The sequence below is a fragment of the Poeciliopsis prolifica genome, unplaced genomic scaffold (assembly GCF_027474105.1).
Source record: "Poeciliopsis prolifica strain line A6 unplaced genomic scaffold, Auburn_PproV2 SCAFFOLD042, whole genome shotgun sequence".
NCBI lineage: Eukaryota > Metazoa > Chordata > Actinopteri > Cyprinodontiformes > Poeciliidae > Poeciliopsis > Poeciliopsis prolifica.
In genome coordinates this window covers 1,128,007-1,147,897 of record NW_026562417.1, presented here as the reverse complement: position 1 = coordinate 1,147,897, position 19,891 = coordinate 1,128,007, and the positions used below count along the sequence as shown (strand labels likewise).

Below are 19,891 nucleotides of genomic sequence, written 5' to 3'. Positions count from 1 at the left end.
ACGCGTAGCGTGACGTGTGTTTGCGTGCGTGTGTGTGCTTGTTTGCGCATCCCACTGTTCTCTCCGTAGGCCCCCTGCTGTTGATGTTTATATTTTGCCACATTTAGGCAAATTAATGTTTTATTTTACTGTCACACTTGATTCCTTTAACAGTCCAAACACCCTGCTTCAAAGCACAGACAGACAGCAGGCACGTGTGGTCAATATAAACAGGCTGTAATTTCTGTAATTCTGTTTGAACAAAAAAAAAAAACAAATTATAGAGAATTAAGTTTTTTTTGTGTGTGTGTTTTTGGCTTTCAATCAAATGGCTGTTGTGGTAAGAGCCTGTATACAAACTGTGATTTAAATTTTTCATTTAATCATTCATCTCTGGTTCATGTGAGGTCATATGAAGGTCCGTAGAAATAAAACATCATAAGTAATTTAAATGAAATAAAATGAAGACCTTATGAAGTAATTTAAAAGAGGTTTAAGAATAGCAGTCACTCTTCAGTGAAGTTTTTAAGTAGAGTAAATTAGTCAGAGGGTTAAATGGCTGGGTACAAACGCAAAATCAAATAACACCTGGCAGTTTACTGAAATCTTAAATGTTACAAGCTTTGCTTGTTTGAAATGACGTCTTTTCCATTCCCCTCTCTTCTATTGAAATGTTCCCGTCGTCCCTCTTCAGCTCTTTTACCCCCCTTCACTTCTGCTTTTCTCTCTTCCTGCATTTGTTTTTCCCCTCCCCTCTTTGCCTTCCTTTGACTCTTGTCAGATCTTCAAAGCGTCATCCCTCGCTCCTACGTGCCGTGTACCTCCATGCGCTGATGAGCCTTGACTAACAAACGCAGCCAACAAACCTTCAAACGTGCCTGGCTGGCATCTTACATGATGGGTTGATGTGCTGCGCTGCTGTTATTTGGTGTTTCTGTCTTCTGACGGAGAGCGTGAACCAAAACACAAAGGTTTTTTTTTTATTATTATTTATTTTTTATTTTTTGCTTCTTTCGAGATGAGTGTAATTCCTCTCCTTTTGTGGAGAGGATAGACGTTTCGACATGCTCTCTCCTGCTGTTCACTTCCCAGGTGTTTGCTTTTATTTCACTTATTCACAACTTGCAACATTCTCGTAATTTCTCTACATAGATATATTCATTCATAGATTCATTTTCTCCATACACAATATTCAAATTATTTGATTTTCGACTGCACTTTCAGGTTGTACGTTTAAAATAATCGGGAGGGGAACGGGTTTTCAGTCAGAAGCTTCTTCAGTTGCTGCGAAACCGACTGCTACAGGAGAGCCTTTCTTCAACATAAACTCGTTGAAGAAACGTGTATAAAATAATTGATGAAATTTTATCTCCCTCTGTGATGAATAAAGTATTTTAGGTTTTAAAATACAATTTCTTTCTATATTTAAATTTATGTATTTAAAAATCAATTGACATAAGGAGTAAACCTAGAATCTGGACCAAACAAATCTATCGTAATGTAGAAAAAAATATATTTTATATATCTGACTGTTAGATTTTTCTACTTGTAAAAAAACATTTTAATTCATGATAAACTTTCGAAGCAAATAGTTTGTACAGTTAATGTTTGAGATTCCAATAAGATCCATTATCATTCCAGAAATACAGTCAGTTTGCTGACATTCTGTTGATAGCTGCTAAATGTCATTTTTATGGACACGCAGAAATGTATTTACATTTCCAGCTGACAGTCTTTAACTTCTTTAAGTGATTTTTGTCTTCACACAGCGATAATTTACTTTTGCTTAAGATACACACCAGTTGAAATCTACATTTTAAGACAAAGAGGAGTATATTTGCTTTGTGTCTGCAATGCTTGCCTAGTGGTACCTGCTAACAAACAGAGATGCACTTAAGATTTCACTTTGAGATGGTAGAGAAAGAGTGGAAAAGGGGCAGCAAAGTGAAACAGAGCAGACTTGGCAGTGGTAAGAAAGGATTACAGCCAGCCTGAGAATGAGCCCAGATCAGCATGAGTTGTACATCACACACTCGGTGTGTGGGATGCACTCAGTCTTTCATGACTCTGAACACGAGGCTTCGCCCGAGCTTGTCGGGCACTGAAGGTGCTTTTTGGCCAGGTTTGAAGATCTTTCCCACTTCTTTCATATTTTTTTTAAATTTCCCCACCGAGTCGCACACCTGACCTGTCAAAGCAACAAGAAAACAGTGGTATGTTGAGAAACATGAAATAGCAGAGAAAAGCTCTTTGACATTTTATGTGGAATAAGTTTTGGTGCTTTTGCAAATGGTAATTGAAAGCTTACTCACAAAAAACCAATAAACCACTCTGAATTTCTTTATTCTCAGCTTCCACAGAAATTGACTTTTTTTCATAACCCTTTAAAGTTGCCTCGGACAAATGTAAATATCAAATTTATTTATATAGCACTTTAAAAACAGGTATGGAACTGCACCAAAGTGCTGCACAGGAACGACAGTAGAAGAACGAATGCAGTTTGCTGCAAAACTGTGTATAGGTTAAAGCAAACATGTGGAAAAGCCTTTTAGCTAACATGCAGAGTTCAGAGTTGTGGCCTGTTTAAAGGGGCTTTATTATGTAAAATTGACTTTTTTGAGCTTTATATCATGTTATGTTTTTCTCCTCATCAAAAACAAACAAGGAGTGTTGCATGTATTCTTTCATTCATGTGTAAGAAATCCTTTAATGTCCCCTGGCAACCATTCAGCTGTGCAAAACACCTGGGTGGGGCTAGCTCCGCCTTTGAGATGAAGCTCCTCCAATCTACAACTTCAGAGCTCTCCTCACCCCCCTCATCTCCTTCAGACTAGCCAGCAGCAATTAGCAAACACATCTGGCTGAAAATGTTGTGAAAGGGCTAATAGAGGAGCCATGTTGTGATGACTTCCTGAAGGCGTAGTTTCTGAGAGAGCGAGTGTTTTAAAGATACAAAGGCACAATTTTAAGGCATTAAATTGTGAAGTGAAATCTATATGGAGTCATATTTCATATATTCAGCTTTTTTAAAATGCAGAATAAAGCAAGGCGCCACCTGTAGTTTCCTTCTAACTCATCAAAGCAAATCCATTATTATACATCAATGTAACATTCAACAAAAATCACTTTACAATATTTCCATAACAGTTACTTGATTGTGGTATAAAATTGCACAATGTGCCTGGAAAATACATAACACTGCTCCTTTAAAGCAAAATGTATAACGAGATTAAGGACTTGAGACTTAATTTAGCTCATCATAATTCATTTCCGGGCACAAAAGAATGATTATTTAGTTTGAACAACTCTGATTGCTCTACGACTCCTTCCTCTGTTCCCCTGCAAGCAATAAAACACAGTGAGGGGCACAGTCAGTGATTATTAGTAAAAGGTCACATAGATTTTCATCTTGCTGAGGAGAGATTGAGCTGCAAACCGGCTAAGCACCGAGCCAAAATGTTCTTAGAAATTGAGATGGCAGCAGCTTGCTCATCCTCTCCACCCTCAGTCGAGCACAGTTCCTCATTTAAGCTCTTCATCAAAAGCAAATAATCCATTAAAATGGTTGAATTGGATTAAAAGAAGCCAGTATCTGCAGAGCTGGTTAGTTTTTAGCATCATGGTGAAGATGGTTGGTTTATTGGCCTGTTGGGAGCAAATCGTTTTTATTATTTTTACTCTCTTCTCTGTCCTCCTTAAACGTTTAAAGTTGTTCTGCTGTTATCTATCCAGATTCATCCCAAAATACGTCCTTCTCAAAGTGTCTGATTGGCAGATTAGCACAAAGAATAGTTAGTTTTTGAGCTCACTACAGAAGGGAAGCTCGCAACATTGTTAAACAACAAATTGACCTCCAGAGTGTTTTGTTTCATCTGTTCCGAGCCATTAGCCGGCAAGAACATGTATCTTATTAAGGCCAGGATGGGCCACGACAGTGGCAAGGGGTAGATTCAGTCCCCCTTTTAATTTGCTGAAGGTATTGATTGACCAGAGGATCGGTAATGTAATCTGCATGGCAGTATCTTAGTATGGATCTACTCTGAAGAGTGATGAGAACAAGCAAGCAGCTCGGAGGAGACAGTGGCGAATGTGAAAACAGTGGAAGGGAGAAGCAAGACTGGAGTGAAGACAAAGTAGGAGATAATAGCAGCAGCCGGAGTTCCTTAAGAGGAAGAAAGAGTCGGGGGTTGGAGAATGACAGAGAGGGACGGAGCTCGAAGCAAGACTTTTACAGAAAGAGGGATTCAGATGGTGCTCCCATGCTGTCAGGAAACATCAGTGGCCTCCCATCAGAGGAGAGAGAAACAGCTTGTGCTTCCACCACAATCTTCTGCGTTTAAGATTCTCGTGTCACAGCAGAGAAACAGAGAGAAACAGAGAAATAGAGAGAGAAAGCTACGGCTTTTCAGTTGCTTTGGTTTCATTAGGATTTCTGCAATTAGCTCTGGGCCAAACGGAGATTAACAGTAAGGCCTGGGACGATTAATAGTGATTAATCAGTTGTTGAGATTATCATCGACTAATTTAGTAATCGATTAATTGTTATCTGGAGTATTCAGACTAAAAAGGAGAACATTTGTAAGCAAACTGTACAAGAAAAGAATACATTCTGCATTTCAGAAGCTCACCTTTTTCTGTCGATATGTTTTACAGTTTTTGCTTCACCTGGATGAAATTTACTAAAGGCAAAAAAAAAAAAAAAAAGAAATCTTGCATAGAAACAGAATGAAATTGTTTATTTAACGTATTTCTAATATTGTTCCAAAAAAGACATGAGTGGTTAAATAAAAGATAAAAAAACTATACAATCTGCCATATATATTTTTATTGGATTAATCAATTAATCTTCAAAGTGATTGATTAATCGACTCCCAAAATAATCGTTAGATGCAGCAAATTTGACATACTGCAAAATTTTGTCGCACTGTATTCCACCATTATCTTAAGAAGATAAAGGAAAGATGCTTTTTGTTTTCACATTATCAAAGCAACGTTTAATATCAAGACACTCATCCAGTTTAGGAACATCATGGAAAATTTGCGATTTCTTTTGAAATGATATGTTTTAGAACTGGATATCAGTTCTGTTTGAACCAGACTTGCCTTTTCCATGTAGTGTTTTGCAAAAGCAGCCAATCCTTGGTGAAAAGATGTGCTTGTGCGGAGTGTTTTATATATATATTTATATATATTATGTGCTTTGTATTGCTGCTGAATAAGACGTTAACCTCTAAATGGCATTTGGAATTACAAAAGTAAGGGCTATGAAGAGACAGTAAGTCGAAAGCAGAAAATGCGTCGGGTAAGATGTGATTGTTTGGGAACTGCAGGTAGTGTGCAGTGGTAGAAAGTGGCGCTTTCAATCCACAGTTTTGGTTTTTTAATCGCTAGATGGAAGCTCTTTGTTTTTGTAATACTTGAAGCTTTCAAAAGAAAAAGGCCACAAACTGTAACGTTCCTTCACAATATGTTCTTTATCGCTTACTTAAGCGTAGCAACTGGTGTCTGCCAAATGCATCGCTGAGATTTATGCAAGCGACGTTTTCAGTCAGCTTTATGTCGCGAGCATTTTGTTTTCCTTTGTCAAAAAAAAAAAAAAAAAAGGAAAAAGTTAGTACTCTATGCACAGCCACTAAATAGGTTTTGCAGTTTGCATAAAATTCATCTAAAACAGTTGGTTGAAATGTAGGATATGCCAGAAATGTGATGGCAGAATATCCAGAATGTTCGAACATTATTGTGCATCACGCTGTTGCGCCAACAGGCTGCAGTATTTGCCAGATTACCAAAATCAATCAGCATGCTCCGTTTTGTTGGGGCTGTGCATGCCGTTATTGGCAGAAAATAGGTTGGTATAAATAATCTAAGTAAGATAAACAGACTGTTCATGTAGGGCATTCGAACAAGGAACATTATTATAAAGGACCACGCGATGTGCAATCCTTCAGAACCGGGAGCGCTCAGCAGGAAATCTCTTTTAAATGGTAATATGTTGCTGATTACACAAATACACGTACGCACCGAGCTGGTTCTTTCTGAGTTCTTTCTGAGTCTTCGCCGCGTTTGTTTGTTTGCGTGTGTATGTGTGGTGTTGCAGACAGACTGGCTAGGAAGGTGGAGCACCCAGGGACAAAAGCAAGGGAGATGGAAACATGCTGTCAGTCAGCTGTGATGAAATGCCTGCAGGGTTGTAACACCACACACAAACACAGGGCACGGACTCACGAGGCGAGCCGCCACGAATGCAAACATACAGGAGATGGACAGATGGCCATGTCTTGTATACGAACGTCTGCCTTGTCTCAATGATTTGGTTGAAAGAAAACTTTTTTTTGTCAGGTGGATTGATGTGCATTTTGATGTTTGCATTGATTTTTACATGTGAAGTTGCAGGAACAGCTTATGTATGGAAACAAGTGTCCTGTCACAAAAGCTTAATTCAACCTTCATTTGATTTTATGTTAGACGCCTTACGGTGTTGTTTAAATAACACATGATAATGGTCGAAGTAAATATAAAAGCAATGGGGAAAGGATTCATTTTGACTGAACAAATGTAGGGGTGGGTAATATGAAAAAGGGGAATAAAAGCAGACTGAAACCTGAACAGTAACCCAGCTGGGTCAGTACAACAATCTATTGTTGAGAAATATGAATATTTGTAGTAAAAATGTACAGTCATCAGCATAAAGATGCTCTGTTTGACCTTGCCGAACGCATTAATTGTGCGTGAAGTTTGATAACTCGGTCAATTAACAGCAGGCTAACGGGACAGCCTTGAGGTGTGCTTAGAAATGGAAGGGTTTTAATTTTCAAATTGCAATGCAAGCTGAGCCAACAGAGCTGGCGATTAGTACTTAATTGATTAAATAAAATTCAAACCAAAATCAAATTTTTTGAACTCGGCAAAAAAAAGAAAAAATTGTTCAATACTATTTTCAAAAGGCCTTTTCTGCATCCACAGGAAGAATGAATTCAGGTATGTTATCAGACTGTTTCTGCAGAATACTAAGAAGTCTGCTTTCATGAAATATGCCTTCGAAGTAATTTCTTTCCAATTCTCCACGCGGCATTTCCACTTATTTCTAGCCTCTTCCGTTAAATTCTACCCGCTGCTTTATTTTGTGTTCATCTGTGCTTGATAGTCTATAGATCCATAATTTTTCTCTAAATGGTTGGTGGTTTACTCAGATTGGCTTCTTTCCCCCCTGTCCCACTGCTTTGGCCTCTGTTGGTCAAGTCCTCTGTTCTGAATCTCCTTCTGATTAGCGTCTGTTATTAGCTATAATGAGCTGCTTTGCGATTACCCGCGCTCAGCTGCTGACATCCAGCAGGAACACCATCCTTTCTGCTTTGCTCCCCATCCGCTTTTCCTTTCCCTAATTCTACTACTACTTTAATCATTGAGCTAGATTATCGACGTGGTGTGGGCATTATTTTCCCAAAGACAGCAAGAGATTTGTTCTTCAATTTTCTCTGACCGTCTCTCTTTGTCTCCTCTATTGGCTTGAGAAATGCCCCACTCCTCTGTTCAGCTTCAAACACAATCACCATGTTTCTGGGGTAAGTAACAGCATTCGACTGGCAGAAATTAAATCAACGCTGTGGTTGCGACCCTCCGTGTCTATCTCCCTCCAGCTTTTCACTGGATAAACTTTTCACTCCCTCGAAATATGTTCTGTGACATTTTGATGGCTGCCACTTTGCTCTCTGCCTCCGTCACCTGAAAGAGGAAACGCGCCAGCGCCTTACCTGTAAATTCGAACAGTGGTTGAAGTCATTATAAGACACGATAGAAATATTTCATTTCTATTTGTTTAGTTCAAAGAAGGTTGTTCTCATCTCCCTCGGAGAACTAGTTCTCCGCTCTGCGACTGTCTTGGACATTACATTTCATGGATGAGTTGATTCTTTTTGAACCTTTTTTTCTCCCCCATAATATGATTGTCATAAATGAATGACAATAGAGTGAACTGAAATGCTATGTTGTTACTTATTTAGCTCCAATTGGCTTGAAGAAATAGCTGAATATAACATAACTTTGCCTCATGATGAATTTTGAATGTTGGTGCCTTTTGTTTGTGACAGTTTTTGCCAAAATTACTTTTGACAAAAAATAACTCGGACCATTGTACTAGGAATGATGACGATCATCAATGATTGATGCTGGGCAGAATGGGTTATTTTCAAATACGTTATTTGAAGGGGTGTGCATAAGACTAACATGACACTGTCATAAACATAACATAACTCCTGTAATGAACATGAAGGCGTTATGACTGCTGTGTCACTTGGTAAATAATGACACTTTTAATGCAAAGTTGTTCTAAAAGTTGCATTAAAAGTGTCATTATTGACTGAATTATGCAAAGTTGGTGATTTTAATAAAATTTCAATGGAATCTTCTCTACAACTTTGCAGTAAAAGTGTCATTATCATAATAGTCGTAAACATTCATGAAGACTCCCTCATGTTCATAAAAGGTGTTGTATCATATTTATGGCACTATAATATCAGTCTTATGCACACCTCTTCCAAGACAGTGTTACCATAGAATGTTAATTTGGACGCAGTAATGTTTGCATCAAGTTCCGGAGCACAAAATTATGACAATAGTTTGTCGCTACTCTTTTTGTAAAAGCTTTTTATCGACCCGTGTTGTTGGAAATGTATCACAAACAAATGTTTGAATCCTCAAGTAATTACCGTAATTTTTGAAATGTAAGCTGCTACTTTTTTTGCACACTTTGAACGCTGAGTCCAAGACGATGGTGGATTTTTACCAGTGGCTTTTGAAAGGCTGGATTGTTGCGTGATGAAAGGGACGGCACAATGCCAAAGACAATTTTCACCTTGAGGTGAAAGCCACACAGAGAAATGGATTTCTTTGAGCCTTTTGGAGAATTGGGTAAAACAAATCAAAATGAAGAAAATGTTAAATTCCTTATCAGATTATACAGGTTTAGTATCGAAGAGATTCTTTATTTGTTTTTGTTTAAAAAACGTGACAGTGAGGTGGCTTCTGTGCAATGACACATGGTTGTCAATGCTCAACTATGGCTTAAAATCAATGGCTGTGCTTTCATCTGCATCTGGCCTAATCTTAATATCTTAGTATTTCCAAAGATTCTCTCATCGCTCAAGATAAAAAGCAATGAAGCCCCTAAATGATCCCGAGAAATAGTTCTGTCAAAAAATGATTTATCCTCTATGAATAATCGCAGAGGTTATTGAATATTTTTAGATTAACTTAATTACTTGACTATAAAAAGCCATAAATTGAAGCTCTCTTCAGTGAGAGGCCTCAGATTCCTTCATGTTTTAATTATTATTTTTTGGGTTGTTTTTGTCGCGTCGGGCGCATGATCGTCGCAGGGGAAAAAAAAGTTTTTATCATTCTGTCACCTGCGAAACACGTTGCGCTTGACCTGATGCAATTGGTGGCAATTGAAACGCTCGTCTCACCTCGCCGCCTCCCGGTCGGTGCGCATGGCGTTTTTTTTTTTTTTTTCTGTTTTTTTTTTTTTTGATTGCGTCAGGAAAACATAATTACGTTTTAATGTGCAGCAACGCAGACGTTCCCAAAAACAAACAGCGGTGCGTCTTCTCTCTTCACGTCTGCCACCTGTGTGTTAATGTGTCTGGCGGCGCTAATAATGCCTCCTTATTACCAATCCCCTAATGCTTTATCTCCTTAACTAAGCTCGGCGATTATGTACACTAACAGTTTAATGTGCTGATCTTCCACTTGCATCTTAGGACTTGCTCACCTTCTAAATCAGAAAGAATTTTGTACGTTTTCAACTTTTATTTATTTTCTTTTCCACCTTGAAAACGCAGGAAATTTCATCTGCGCATGTTTGCTCGTCATTGTGATGATGGAATTATGTCCATGAACTAAAATTAAAACTCAAATAAATGAGCACTTGTCAGATTGTTGGTTTAATAGATGTTTTTTTTTAAAGCTTTAATTAAATTCCAGTTGCCGATTGAAGCACCTGATCACCCAATCAGAACAGTGGGTGGCTCACTTCTTGACTGAGTGCATCTGGAGTTCGGCCAGCGTTCCTGCAGTTCACAGAGGATTTCTAAGAAAAGAAAAGCGGCACAGAAACACCAAAAGGGGGGTAAAAAAATTATTATTTGAATGCTCGCCTGCTCTGAACCTTGAAGTTGTTGATTCTTGGACTCTTAAGGACTTATGTTTTGCACCGGATTTGCACCAGCATTATGATCTCAACAACCGATCAAGAAAAACAGAACAGTTTTGTCGGTTTCTTCCAGGACTCTTCCAGAAATGTCCATAATCAGCAAAAAATTGGTGCAAAATTTGAGGTTTCTTAGCAAAGGGGGTCAAATTACAATCTCGTCGCCTCCGGACTTCAGGAATGCTTTATCCTGGAGTTTTTTCTTTCCTTTTCAGCACTGTCTGCCAGATTAATTACAATTTCATATACGAACGCCCAGCAGCCTAAATATCCATGTTATAAATGACAAGCGAGAGCCCCTTATTCCTCCATTTAGAAAAGCCAGTGACTTAAGCGTTTCAGCAAACTTGAATTTTACCCCCCTCCCTCTTTGTGAGAAATAGCTTTAGGATTGCTGTCATGTTTGCGAGCTCTTTCAGTGGTTATCAATTACAAGACCCACCAGGAACAAATCTGTTGCTCCAGCTATGATTTGTAATATCGATCGCTCTCTCTCTCTCTTCTTCCCATGCCACTGCGCTGGAATTTAGCTGCTGTCTTAAACGCTTGTCTTAAAAAAAACAAAAAACAAAAACAGAAAAAAACGCCCCAGCAGTTCGTGAGACTCTGCCATTGCCACGGTTGCACAAAAGTAGATTATGTCACACGCTGTGCTTGCGTCGACTCGCTCTTTCATAGTCGTCTGTGTTTTACAAATTAGCTCTTGATGGGACACTTTGTACGACGTCTAAGGACGAAATGCCGAGGCGCAGACTCGCTGGAAATTAGGGATGTTGAGCTTTCTCGTCTTAATTCGAGCCTCGTGGGTTCGTCTTGTGTCTGCTCACGGGCTGATACGGTATTAATAGCCGCATTCCATTCGATGTCAAGGAGTTACGTTATCTAACAAACAGCTTCGGGACACAGGGGATGATGTATGGACACACTGCTTATAGAGTAGATAGTAGGGCGGATTGGAACATTGCTGGCATTATTATTTATTTTATTTTTTTTTCTCTTTGCGGCCTGAAGTGCTTCTTATCATTGCTGAGGCTGAAGGTCGACGTTTTCATTTAATGCTGAAAGCATGGCTCTTAAGGGGACAAGTCTTTTTCAAAGCTCTATCAAATAAAGACATTTGATTTTTCTTTTTCTTTTTGTGTGTGTGTGTGTGTGTGTGTGTGTGTGTACTTGCAGTATGAATGAAGTAGGCTGCCTTCAGATGGCAGGTTAGGGGCCTGAGTTTTCCACAACCACTGTGGTGCGCTGGGCGATTATGTCACGTTAAACATCCCTTTTGTCTTTTCAAGCTCACTCTGGTGCATTCTACGGAGGACCACTGAGGTGTGGGAGGCAGCTGTTCTTTTGGACTCCATTCCACTTTCCCTGCGGCTCACATTACCTACGCAGAGATAATCTTCTCTCCAAACTACTTCTGACTGTTCATACTTCCTCAACTGAGACCACTATGTCCAGTTCACATTAGACCTTTAATAATTGACGGCGAGGCTGAACTCAGCAGGGCTGATCCAGAGCGCTGCCTGTACCATTTGTGTCAGCTCTCACCTGTCCAGTCGGTTCGTACTCGCGGTGGACGATATGGATCTTGGTTTTATTCGAGTATTTTGCAGTATTACTGTGATAACACGATCAGAACTATTTATTACTACTTTTTTTAGTAGTAATAAACCATCACAGCAACAGTAGACCCACAAACACAAATAGTTCCTATGAAATACAAGAATTTGACCTATCATCAATGACCATTCATTTAAAGTAACCTCTATTACAGAGGTATTCACTTGCACACACCAGAAATACTCAGACATTAAATGGCCTCTAAAAATGGTTACAACTGCCTTTATTCACATCAAACTCCAAATATATGAACTTCATGTTTGAAGGGAAACTAACACTTGATTGGTGTTGAACGTCTTCAGCAATTTGATTCTTTTTCGTCTCTTAATGGACTTTAAGACGTCATAAATCCGCAGTTCGGGAGCTTCCTTTGTGCTTCGTATCTAAGAGGTGTATGTGGCAGGTTGAGGTCAACCCTCATTGCTACTTTTAGCCTTTTAGGCCTCCCTTAAAGATCGACAGAAGATGCCTATCGCCTCGTAACGTACAACATGATTGCCACCAGCATTGACAGAACATGAGTTTCAATCACGAATGAAGATTGCTCTTTCAAATAATCTACTAGGGCAGGGGAAAGAAAACAATTATGTTTTCTCTCACCTCCAGGTGTCTATTTTCATGCCTTTGCACCTTGTGTCACACACTACTATAAATTGGTTCTCATCTCTTGTGATTTTCTGAACGTGTGTACGCGTGTGCTCCCTCGTTGAGTCTGTGTCATCAGCTTTGCCATGTTGACTCTCTTCTTAATTATCCAACAGTATAAGTGCCACCTCTCTGGAAAATGTTCACTTCTCATTAACGAGGTAACGGTGTTATCAGGCTAATTGTGCCAGCGAGAGGAAATCACATTTTGTCGCCGCCGCCTGAACTCACAGACATTTGAAGTATCACAGATTTTCCCGGGAGCTAACGCGTGTTGTCTTCATTTTTCAAATTTTTTTTTCTTTTAAAGTGCCGTGCCCTCGGCTGTGTCAGTTGGGTGTCATTTTGCCAGATTGTGTCATGTTTGGATTTAGCACCTGAACTGTAAGCCATTACAATCATTAGATTTAACCAGAACCGGTGCCATAATTCAAACTGATGACTGCATTATTGCGCATTAGAGCTGATCGGCTACCATCTCACCTCGGAAGTTGGCAGCTCAGGTTTGCTCCCGATTAATCCGAACCAACATACGGTTGTCAGACCCGGGGTGCTTCTTTTATTTATTTATTTTTATCGCCGGTTGTTGACTTTGTGTGCTGTCGAGCTGTCACACGCTCGCCACGCGCACGTTATGATTACATCAGACCAAACTAGCTCGTTCATCATCTTACATCACGTTACCTTGTGGCCCCTGTAGTTGTAAAAGGGCAGATGGCAGCGCTTGGCACGGGTGTGTGTACCGCGTGTATCCACGCATGTGTGTCTGTCTGTGGGTCTCAGGAGGTGCAACCCAACTCTGCAAGCCAAGCTGTGCCAAGTACTCACAGCTGGCTGCGACCAAGCAGTTGGTCCCTTTGGACAAGTTGCCCCCTGCGCCAGGACAAACAGGAAATGAGCCCTGGGGCCTGGCAGGAAGCTGGCCAGTAGGAAGAGAGGTGAGGAAGAGAATGCGGTGAACAGCTTGGCAGGGCAGACTGGCAACAGAGGAGATGTCAAACGGCCGAAAGGTGGAGAGAACAAGAATGGAGAGTTGGGGAGGGGGATTTTGTAGGGAAAAATGAGAGAAATAATGATGATTTGAAGGATTGCACACCAATGTTTGAAGACATAAGTTGAACTTTTACAATTATCAACATCAAGTAGTTCAAAAGTTTTTAAATACAGACGATTTTGCAGTTGCAAAAGTTAACTTTTGAAAAATTCAGGCCATCAGTGCACTTATTTAGTTGAGAGAAAGAAAATAAAGTCAGAAAATGGCATTAAGAAAAAAAAAACCCAAAAACACAGCTTTTCCAAAACCTTCATACTGTCAGACTGACAGTATGATAATTTCAGTTCAAAGCAGTTATTTATTTTAGTTACTTTGGTACATTTGTTTGATCAGACTGTGTCATTAATTCTAAAATAACCTGACCTTAGTGAGTGATGGTCAGCTCTTACTTGGGTCCAGTTCAGGCCTGGTAATCACGCGCTTCTTGCTTAGTTAGGTCTAAGTTTATATCCAGGCCTCAAGTTCTGGTTTCCTGCAATCTTCAGATGCGTCTCTGCTTCAACACACCAAGATCAAATAATGTAGTCAGTACCTGGACTCCAGGGAACTTGAGTGCATACTGAGGAGGTGAATTAGTCTTTTTCCTCAGCTGTGGTGAATCAGGGACGTCTCTAATTTGAAGATCCCAGAAGTGGACCTTCCCTACAATGATTGTTAATGTCTGGCATTAAAAGCCATCCTGAATTATCATATCTCTGTTACCTGCTTTATAGGTAAATTAACACATAACCACAGTTTTAAATAATCTGAGCACTGTACTGAGTTTTCTTTTTCAAGCCAATGCAAATTCATGTCTGAGATCTTCTAAAAAAAAAAAAATAAATAAAAAATAAAGCATTTTAGCTGGCATCTCATTAAATGGACTTTAAACCATAGGAAGGGTATACTGTTTATTTTCTTTGCGGTTTAAAAACTAACTTTTTAAATACTTAGTAACCAACCCATGCCTTTTTTACAGCCAGAGCAATAATTAAAGTTTAAAACAATTGGAACTCTGACAAGCGAAGCTGGATGAGAGTCAAAGTTTATGGACCGTGCAATGGGGAAGGTGGAAGGGAAGTAAAAGAAAAGGAAGCCCAAATCCCAAAGAGTGGCATCTTCCAGTAACCACATTTCCATAACGACCGTTTCACTTCAAGGCTTTTCCAAACAAACGAAAGCGTTTCACTCCCCAGTTTTCATCGTGAGCAGCGACTGCTTCTTGGCTCGACTCAGAAGTCTGCGTCCTGTGCCAAACAAGTTCTTTCCCCCTCTACCCCCTCTGCTCTCTCAAGACGTCGCGGTCTGCCTCGGAGGGTCGGCAGTGCATTAGGAGCCACATCTCGCACGCAACTCAAGCTGCCGAAACTCCCGTCCTCGTGACGTGAAGCTCATTCGGGCTTGAACTGCCAAAAAAAGAAAAATATGTATATTTTTTAAATCCCTCCCAGCTCATTTCTTAAGCATTCCCTGAGAGATGGCATCCCAGACATGTATTATCAGCTGGTTCTTTTACTGCAAGGGCAGACCACCAGAAATAATCACCAAGAGAATGTCTTGTTGGAGTTTCTGCTGGGGCCAGGGTCCCTGGAAATTAATTAGTTTCTTCTTTTGATGGAAGGTCAGCAGTTGGTTGTTATCTGGGTTTCCTATGTTGTCTATAATTGGGTGGAATGAGATTTCACTATTTTGCAGGTCTGGTTAAGCATGACAAAGAGAACATGATAAAATTCAAGACTTCATTCCTTCTCCCAGCATCTCAGTGTACTGTACTATTGTACTCTTTTCTTCCTTTACTTTTATCTTTTTGTCCTTTCTTCTATATTCACTTCTAATCTTCCGTTGTTGTCATTCCTTATTTCTTTACGGGTTCTTTCTTTTCCTGTCTTTCCATCCTTGTGTTGTTCCTTCTGTTTTTTACTTTTTTACTTCCTCCTTTGTGCACTCCTCGAATTCTTTCTAGCATTTTTTCTTGTGTCCTTTCTTTTCCTGTTACTCCTCCCATTTCTTCCTTGTTTCGCACCTACGTACTGTCCTATTTTTTACAAAATTGCCTTTCTTGTCTCAGTCCACTTTCCTTCTGTTGTTGTTGTTTTCACACATTCCAGATTCAATTTAGAGAAGTCTGTATTTTCTTCATGAAAACTGTAGGAACCCTCGTGTTGCAGAGTGTCAAAGTTCACTAAATGTTGCGTTCTTCATTTCCTTCTAGTGTTTTTTTTATTCATGATAACAGCCTTCTGCTAGTGTGAAAATTACCCATGGTTTCACCATAAAGTAGTGTTCAAAGAGAGCTATCAAGCATTGAAAATGACTCAACACCCCAGCTTTGAAGCAATGATCCATTTTCATCTGCATGCTGCCGCCGGGTTTCACTTCCCTCCACAGTCACAGGGGGCAGTGTTGCCCTGTGATCCAACCCAGGCCATCCGGAGCGCAGCCGCTCTCGTTCCACCACCTCTCTTCCTCTGAAGTCCTTCCTCTTGTGTGTCCTTGTTATTGTGATGAGCTGCGCCTAATTCCAGAGCAACCACCGAACACTTGGAAGCCGTCCCTTCTAATCTGCTCCCGAGTCAAGGCCGGGGTTTGGGAACCTGCCCGACAGCGAGGCCGGAGGCGCGACAAAGACTGATTTGAGACTCGGGGACTCTCAGGGTCTCCCAAAACGCCGGAGCAGAGACTCTCTCTCACCACCCTGTTAATCAGCAATGACACCACTCAAATTGCCAGTCAGTCTGTTCGCAATTAATCTTTTCAACTGCAGATTTAATGCCGTCAATGGAGATCAGGGTGTTGCTGCGTAACACAGAGAGTCCCATATTAATGTAGCATCATTGTCTTTTGGATCACTAAAGACGGGCTTTTAAATTGAGGATTGAGCCCAGATTGGTCAGATGGAGGCTTTTTGTTTCTGTGCTTTTCGTACAGCTGCTTCAGCTCCAGGTTCAGAGCTCATTGATTGTCTTTGACTTTTTATTCTGGCTTAGTTTTCATTCGCACCTTTTACTTTTTAGATCTCATTTTGAAAGTCAGGTTGTTTTGAGATTGAACCTCCCTCAGAAAGAAGAAGCAAAAAGCAGCGGTGCCTTCAAAAAACATTGTCTCCTGCTGACGAATCACATCTCTAGCGTTTATTTCCTTCAATTTCTGTGAACAATACTGACATCTAATCACAATGCAGCCTCTGACCACATCCGTATGCTGTATTAAAGATCAGCGTGATAGGTGAGCAAAATTAGATTATTTATTTATTGTTTTCTGTTTTTCTGATCCTTACCACTTTGATGGAATGAAAAGGGAAATGAGGAGAAGCAGAAACTGGCCTCTCTGTGCATATTTTGTCATCTTGTACCCATTTCTGCATGAATCACATCACATTTCTAATGTTTAATGCTGTTTATGAGACAGGTTGTGGTTCATGTTTCGAGTGGAGGCCAAAGGGCTTGTGGTGTTCAGTCTTTTTCAAATCAAATACCGTAGATCATTTTCCTTCCACTTCATATATTTTCGCCGCTTTGTGTTGGTCAGTCGCATAAAATCCCACCGAATTACATTGAAGCAAGTGATTGAAATGTGAAAAAGTTCACGCGCACACACACACACACGCACACTCCTAAAAGGTTGGAGATATTGGTTTGTAACTTTGGCGCTCTGCCAGCTTTTCCACCCTCCATCCGTCTGTCTGATTGAGCATGCTCATTACAACCTTGACAGCGTACCACAAGGGTTGCAAAGGATACCAAGCAGAGCTGCCAGGTCTTCCAATTGCACTCAAGTGTCTGTTGGAAAATACATAAGCTCACCTAGGTACATAACAACCCCCCCGTGTTTAATTTATTTTATTTTTTTACCTATACGGTACAACAACACACACACACAGAAAAATAACACATGAAGCACTTTGCTCCCCTCCTACGCCCCGTCCGGTTCCAACCCCTCTCTGGATCACTGTTAATCAGTCTCGTCCCATCTTCTCTCCACTGGCTGTCAGTGGCTTGTCAGAGCCCCTGCAGTCCGTCACACACTGCTGCCGCTAATGACATCTGATGACACCCGTCGTTGAAGTCACCCACCGGAGATGACTCGGCTTCCTCGCCACTTTCAAACGCTTTTCTTTTGTTCCGGCGGCGGCGGCGTTTGAAACCCGACTACGCGTCTGCATTAGACTCACAGCTCTGCCTGACTCGACCCCGAGATCCAAATCAAACATTGAAGTTATAACTGTCGGATCATAAGTAGCAGATGGGAGGGAGGGAGGAAATTACAAGAGCTGTGAATAACGAACTTGGAACATCTCGATTGTTTACCCTATGAAATGTTAAGTACATTCCCTCACTCGAAAGGGAAATGTACACCTTATTCTGACATTTTGTAAATGTTCACATAAGCAACCGGAAAAGGTTGAACTTTTGCTTTTAACAGCTAGTGTTCTGCTAACAGTTTCTCCGAGTCTGTTAGCAGAACACATTTTTCTTTGTACCTTTTCTGTCTTTCTCTTCACTTTCCCATTTTGCTGGTTTTTCTCTTTTCTCGTCTGTTTTCCTCCTTGCAGAGCTCCTTCCTCACCTTCTGTTGTTGCTCTCATTTTCTCTTCTCCAGAGGAGGAAGTGGAAAACTTTGACGTGTCCAGTCTCCAGGAAGAGGCTCTGAGGAACATTGAGGCTGACAGCTTCTGGTGCATGAGCAAACTGCTGGACGGCATCCAGGTTTGTGTGTGTGTGATAAAGCGATGAAAGCAGCATGTATGTGTACATATAACGAAATCCCTTTTGTTTGACTTGACTTTAAAGCTCAGATTAAAATGTATTCACATTTCCAAATTTAGAAATTTCCGCTTGTTCTTGAAATTTCCAATTATTTTGTGGCTGGGCTTTGACTGGGCCATTCTAAACCATTCCTTTGCAGCTCTGGTTGTACGTTTAAAGGCACTGTCTTTCTTTTATGAAGTTTCTTTTTAACAATTGAGTTATTTTTTCATGTCTTCGCTGTAGAAAAGCATCTCCAAAGCATGATTCTGCCACCACTCTGCTTCTTAGTCCTAGAGTAATATGAAGTTTCGGTTTTCTGCCGTTACATTGCTTTTGGCAAATCACAGAAGCAATGTGATTTTTTTTTTTTTTTCAACAAAATTTTGCCACCAGCAGTTTGCATTTACTTCCTCCTCTAATAACAGTGCTCTCTGAGATATTCACAGGTTGGGACATTGATCGGCAACTTTTCCATCCCTAAGGGACATTTTTGCCCCTGATTCAGCAAAGCAAAATTTGTTTGGGTTCTCCAAAGCCACATGAATGAAAATAGCTTTCTTTTTTTAATATATGTTAATAAGAAATAATTTATTTTTTTGAATGAAACAATTTTTTTTATGCTTTAGGTCAATCAAATTTATTTGTATAATGCATTTCTCCAGCAAGGGAGTTCACAGTGCTTTACATCCTAAAAACATAACTTCAGCAAAATATTTAACAAAAACAAGGTCAAAAAAGTGCATGATTTGCAATCAAACAACAAAAAATAAAAAAAATATTTTACTGTTGGTGTTATTCTTGGTGGAAATGTTGTACATGTACTGCGTGGAAGCAGCTCGAGGCACCATGTTTTAGTCACCATTAAATTTTGGAACATTGCTTAAGTTTTTAAAACAACTTAATGGGTAACAATGGATTTTATTTAGGAGGATTTAGTTATTCTAAAGTGACTGAATAACTTTTTCTTGTACATTTTCAGATTATTTGTGAAAACTTTCAATGCAGCGTCTGATGTTTTCATTCGCTACTTGCAAAATGTCATAAACTTAAGTATTATGAATATCTTGCCCTGCATCGTATCAAAGCTCATCAGAAGAAAAGAAGAAGCTTGCAAACAGTTTGGTATCTGGTGCAGTGACCATCTGAGCTGCAGCTTTAGCTGCTAAGTTTGTCTTCGCTTTGATTTTGTGTCCATGTGAAAGTCGCTTGTGTGCAGCAACTTAGCAGTCTAGACTGGTAGAAACCCAACACGGATCTCTCTTGTGTACACGCTGCGCACGCCGTGTGCTTTTCAAAAACGCGCCTGGCTCCGATTCACCGAAAGCGGTCCGAAGCGTCTCGAAAGCCTTTGATTGCAAACTTGATTTGGTTTCGTGTTTTCATCCTGAAGCTCTTTGGCCACCAGCTCCTCGCCATCGACCCCGGCTCTCAGCGGTCACGGTCCAGCCATCTGTCAATTCCAAACGGGGCCCGACTGAGCCAATGGTGGAGTCAGCTGCACCGCTGCTACTTAGCACCCTCCATTCTGGCTTTATTTCTCACACGTCTTTGGCTTCCTCTCCTTAATTTTGTTTCAGTTTTGTGAATTTTACTTACGGTGTCGGGAAGTGACGACAATTTAAAAGAGCTCCCATAAATCAGAGGTTAAGAACTCTGCCTTTC

General features: G+C 40.3%; 1 protein-coding gene across 2 annotated transcripts in view; it reads left to right on the top strand.

The window, feature by feature from the left end:
• The window catches only part of tbc1d22a (TBC1 domain family, member 22a), a 121,856-nt gene that overhangs the window by 40,965 nt on the left and 61,000 nt on the right, over positions 1 to 19,891 (top strand). For both annotated transcript variants that reach the window (XM_055055605.1, XM_055055606.1), the window contains exon 10: positions 18,081 to 18,187. In XM_055055605.1, coding sequence (XP_054911580.1) covers positions 18,081 to 18,187 — 107 coding nt within the window. The remainder of the gene's footprint in view (positions 1 to 18,080; positions 18,188 to 19,891) is intronic.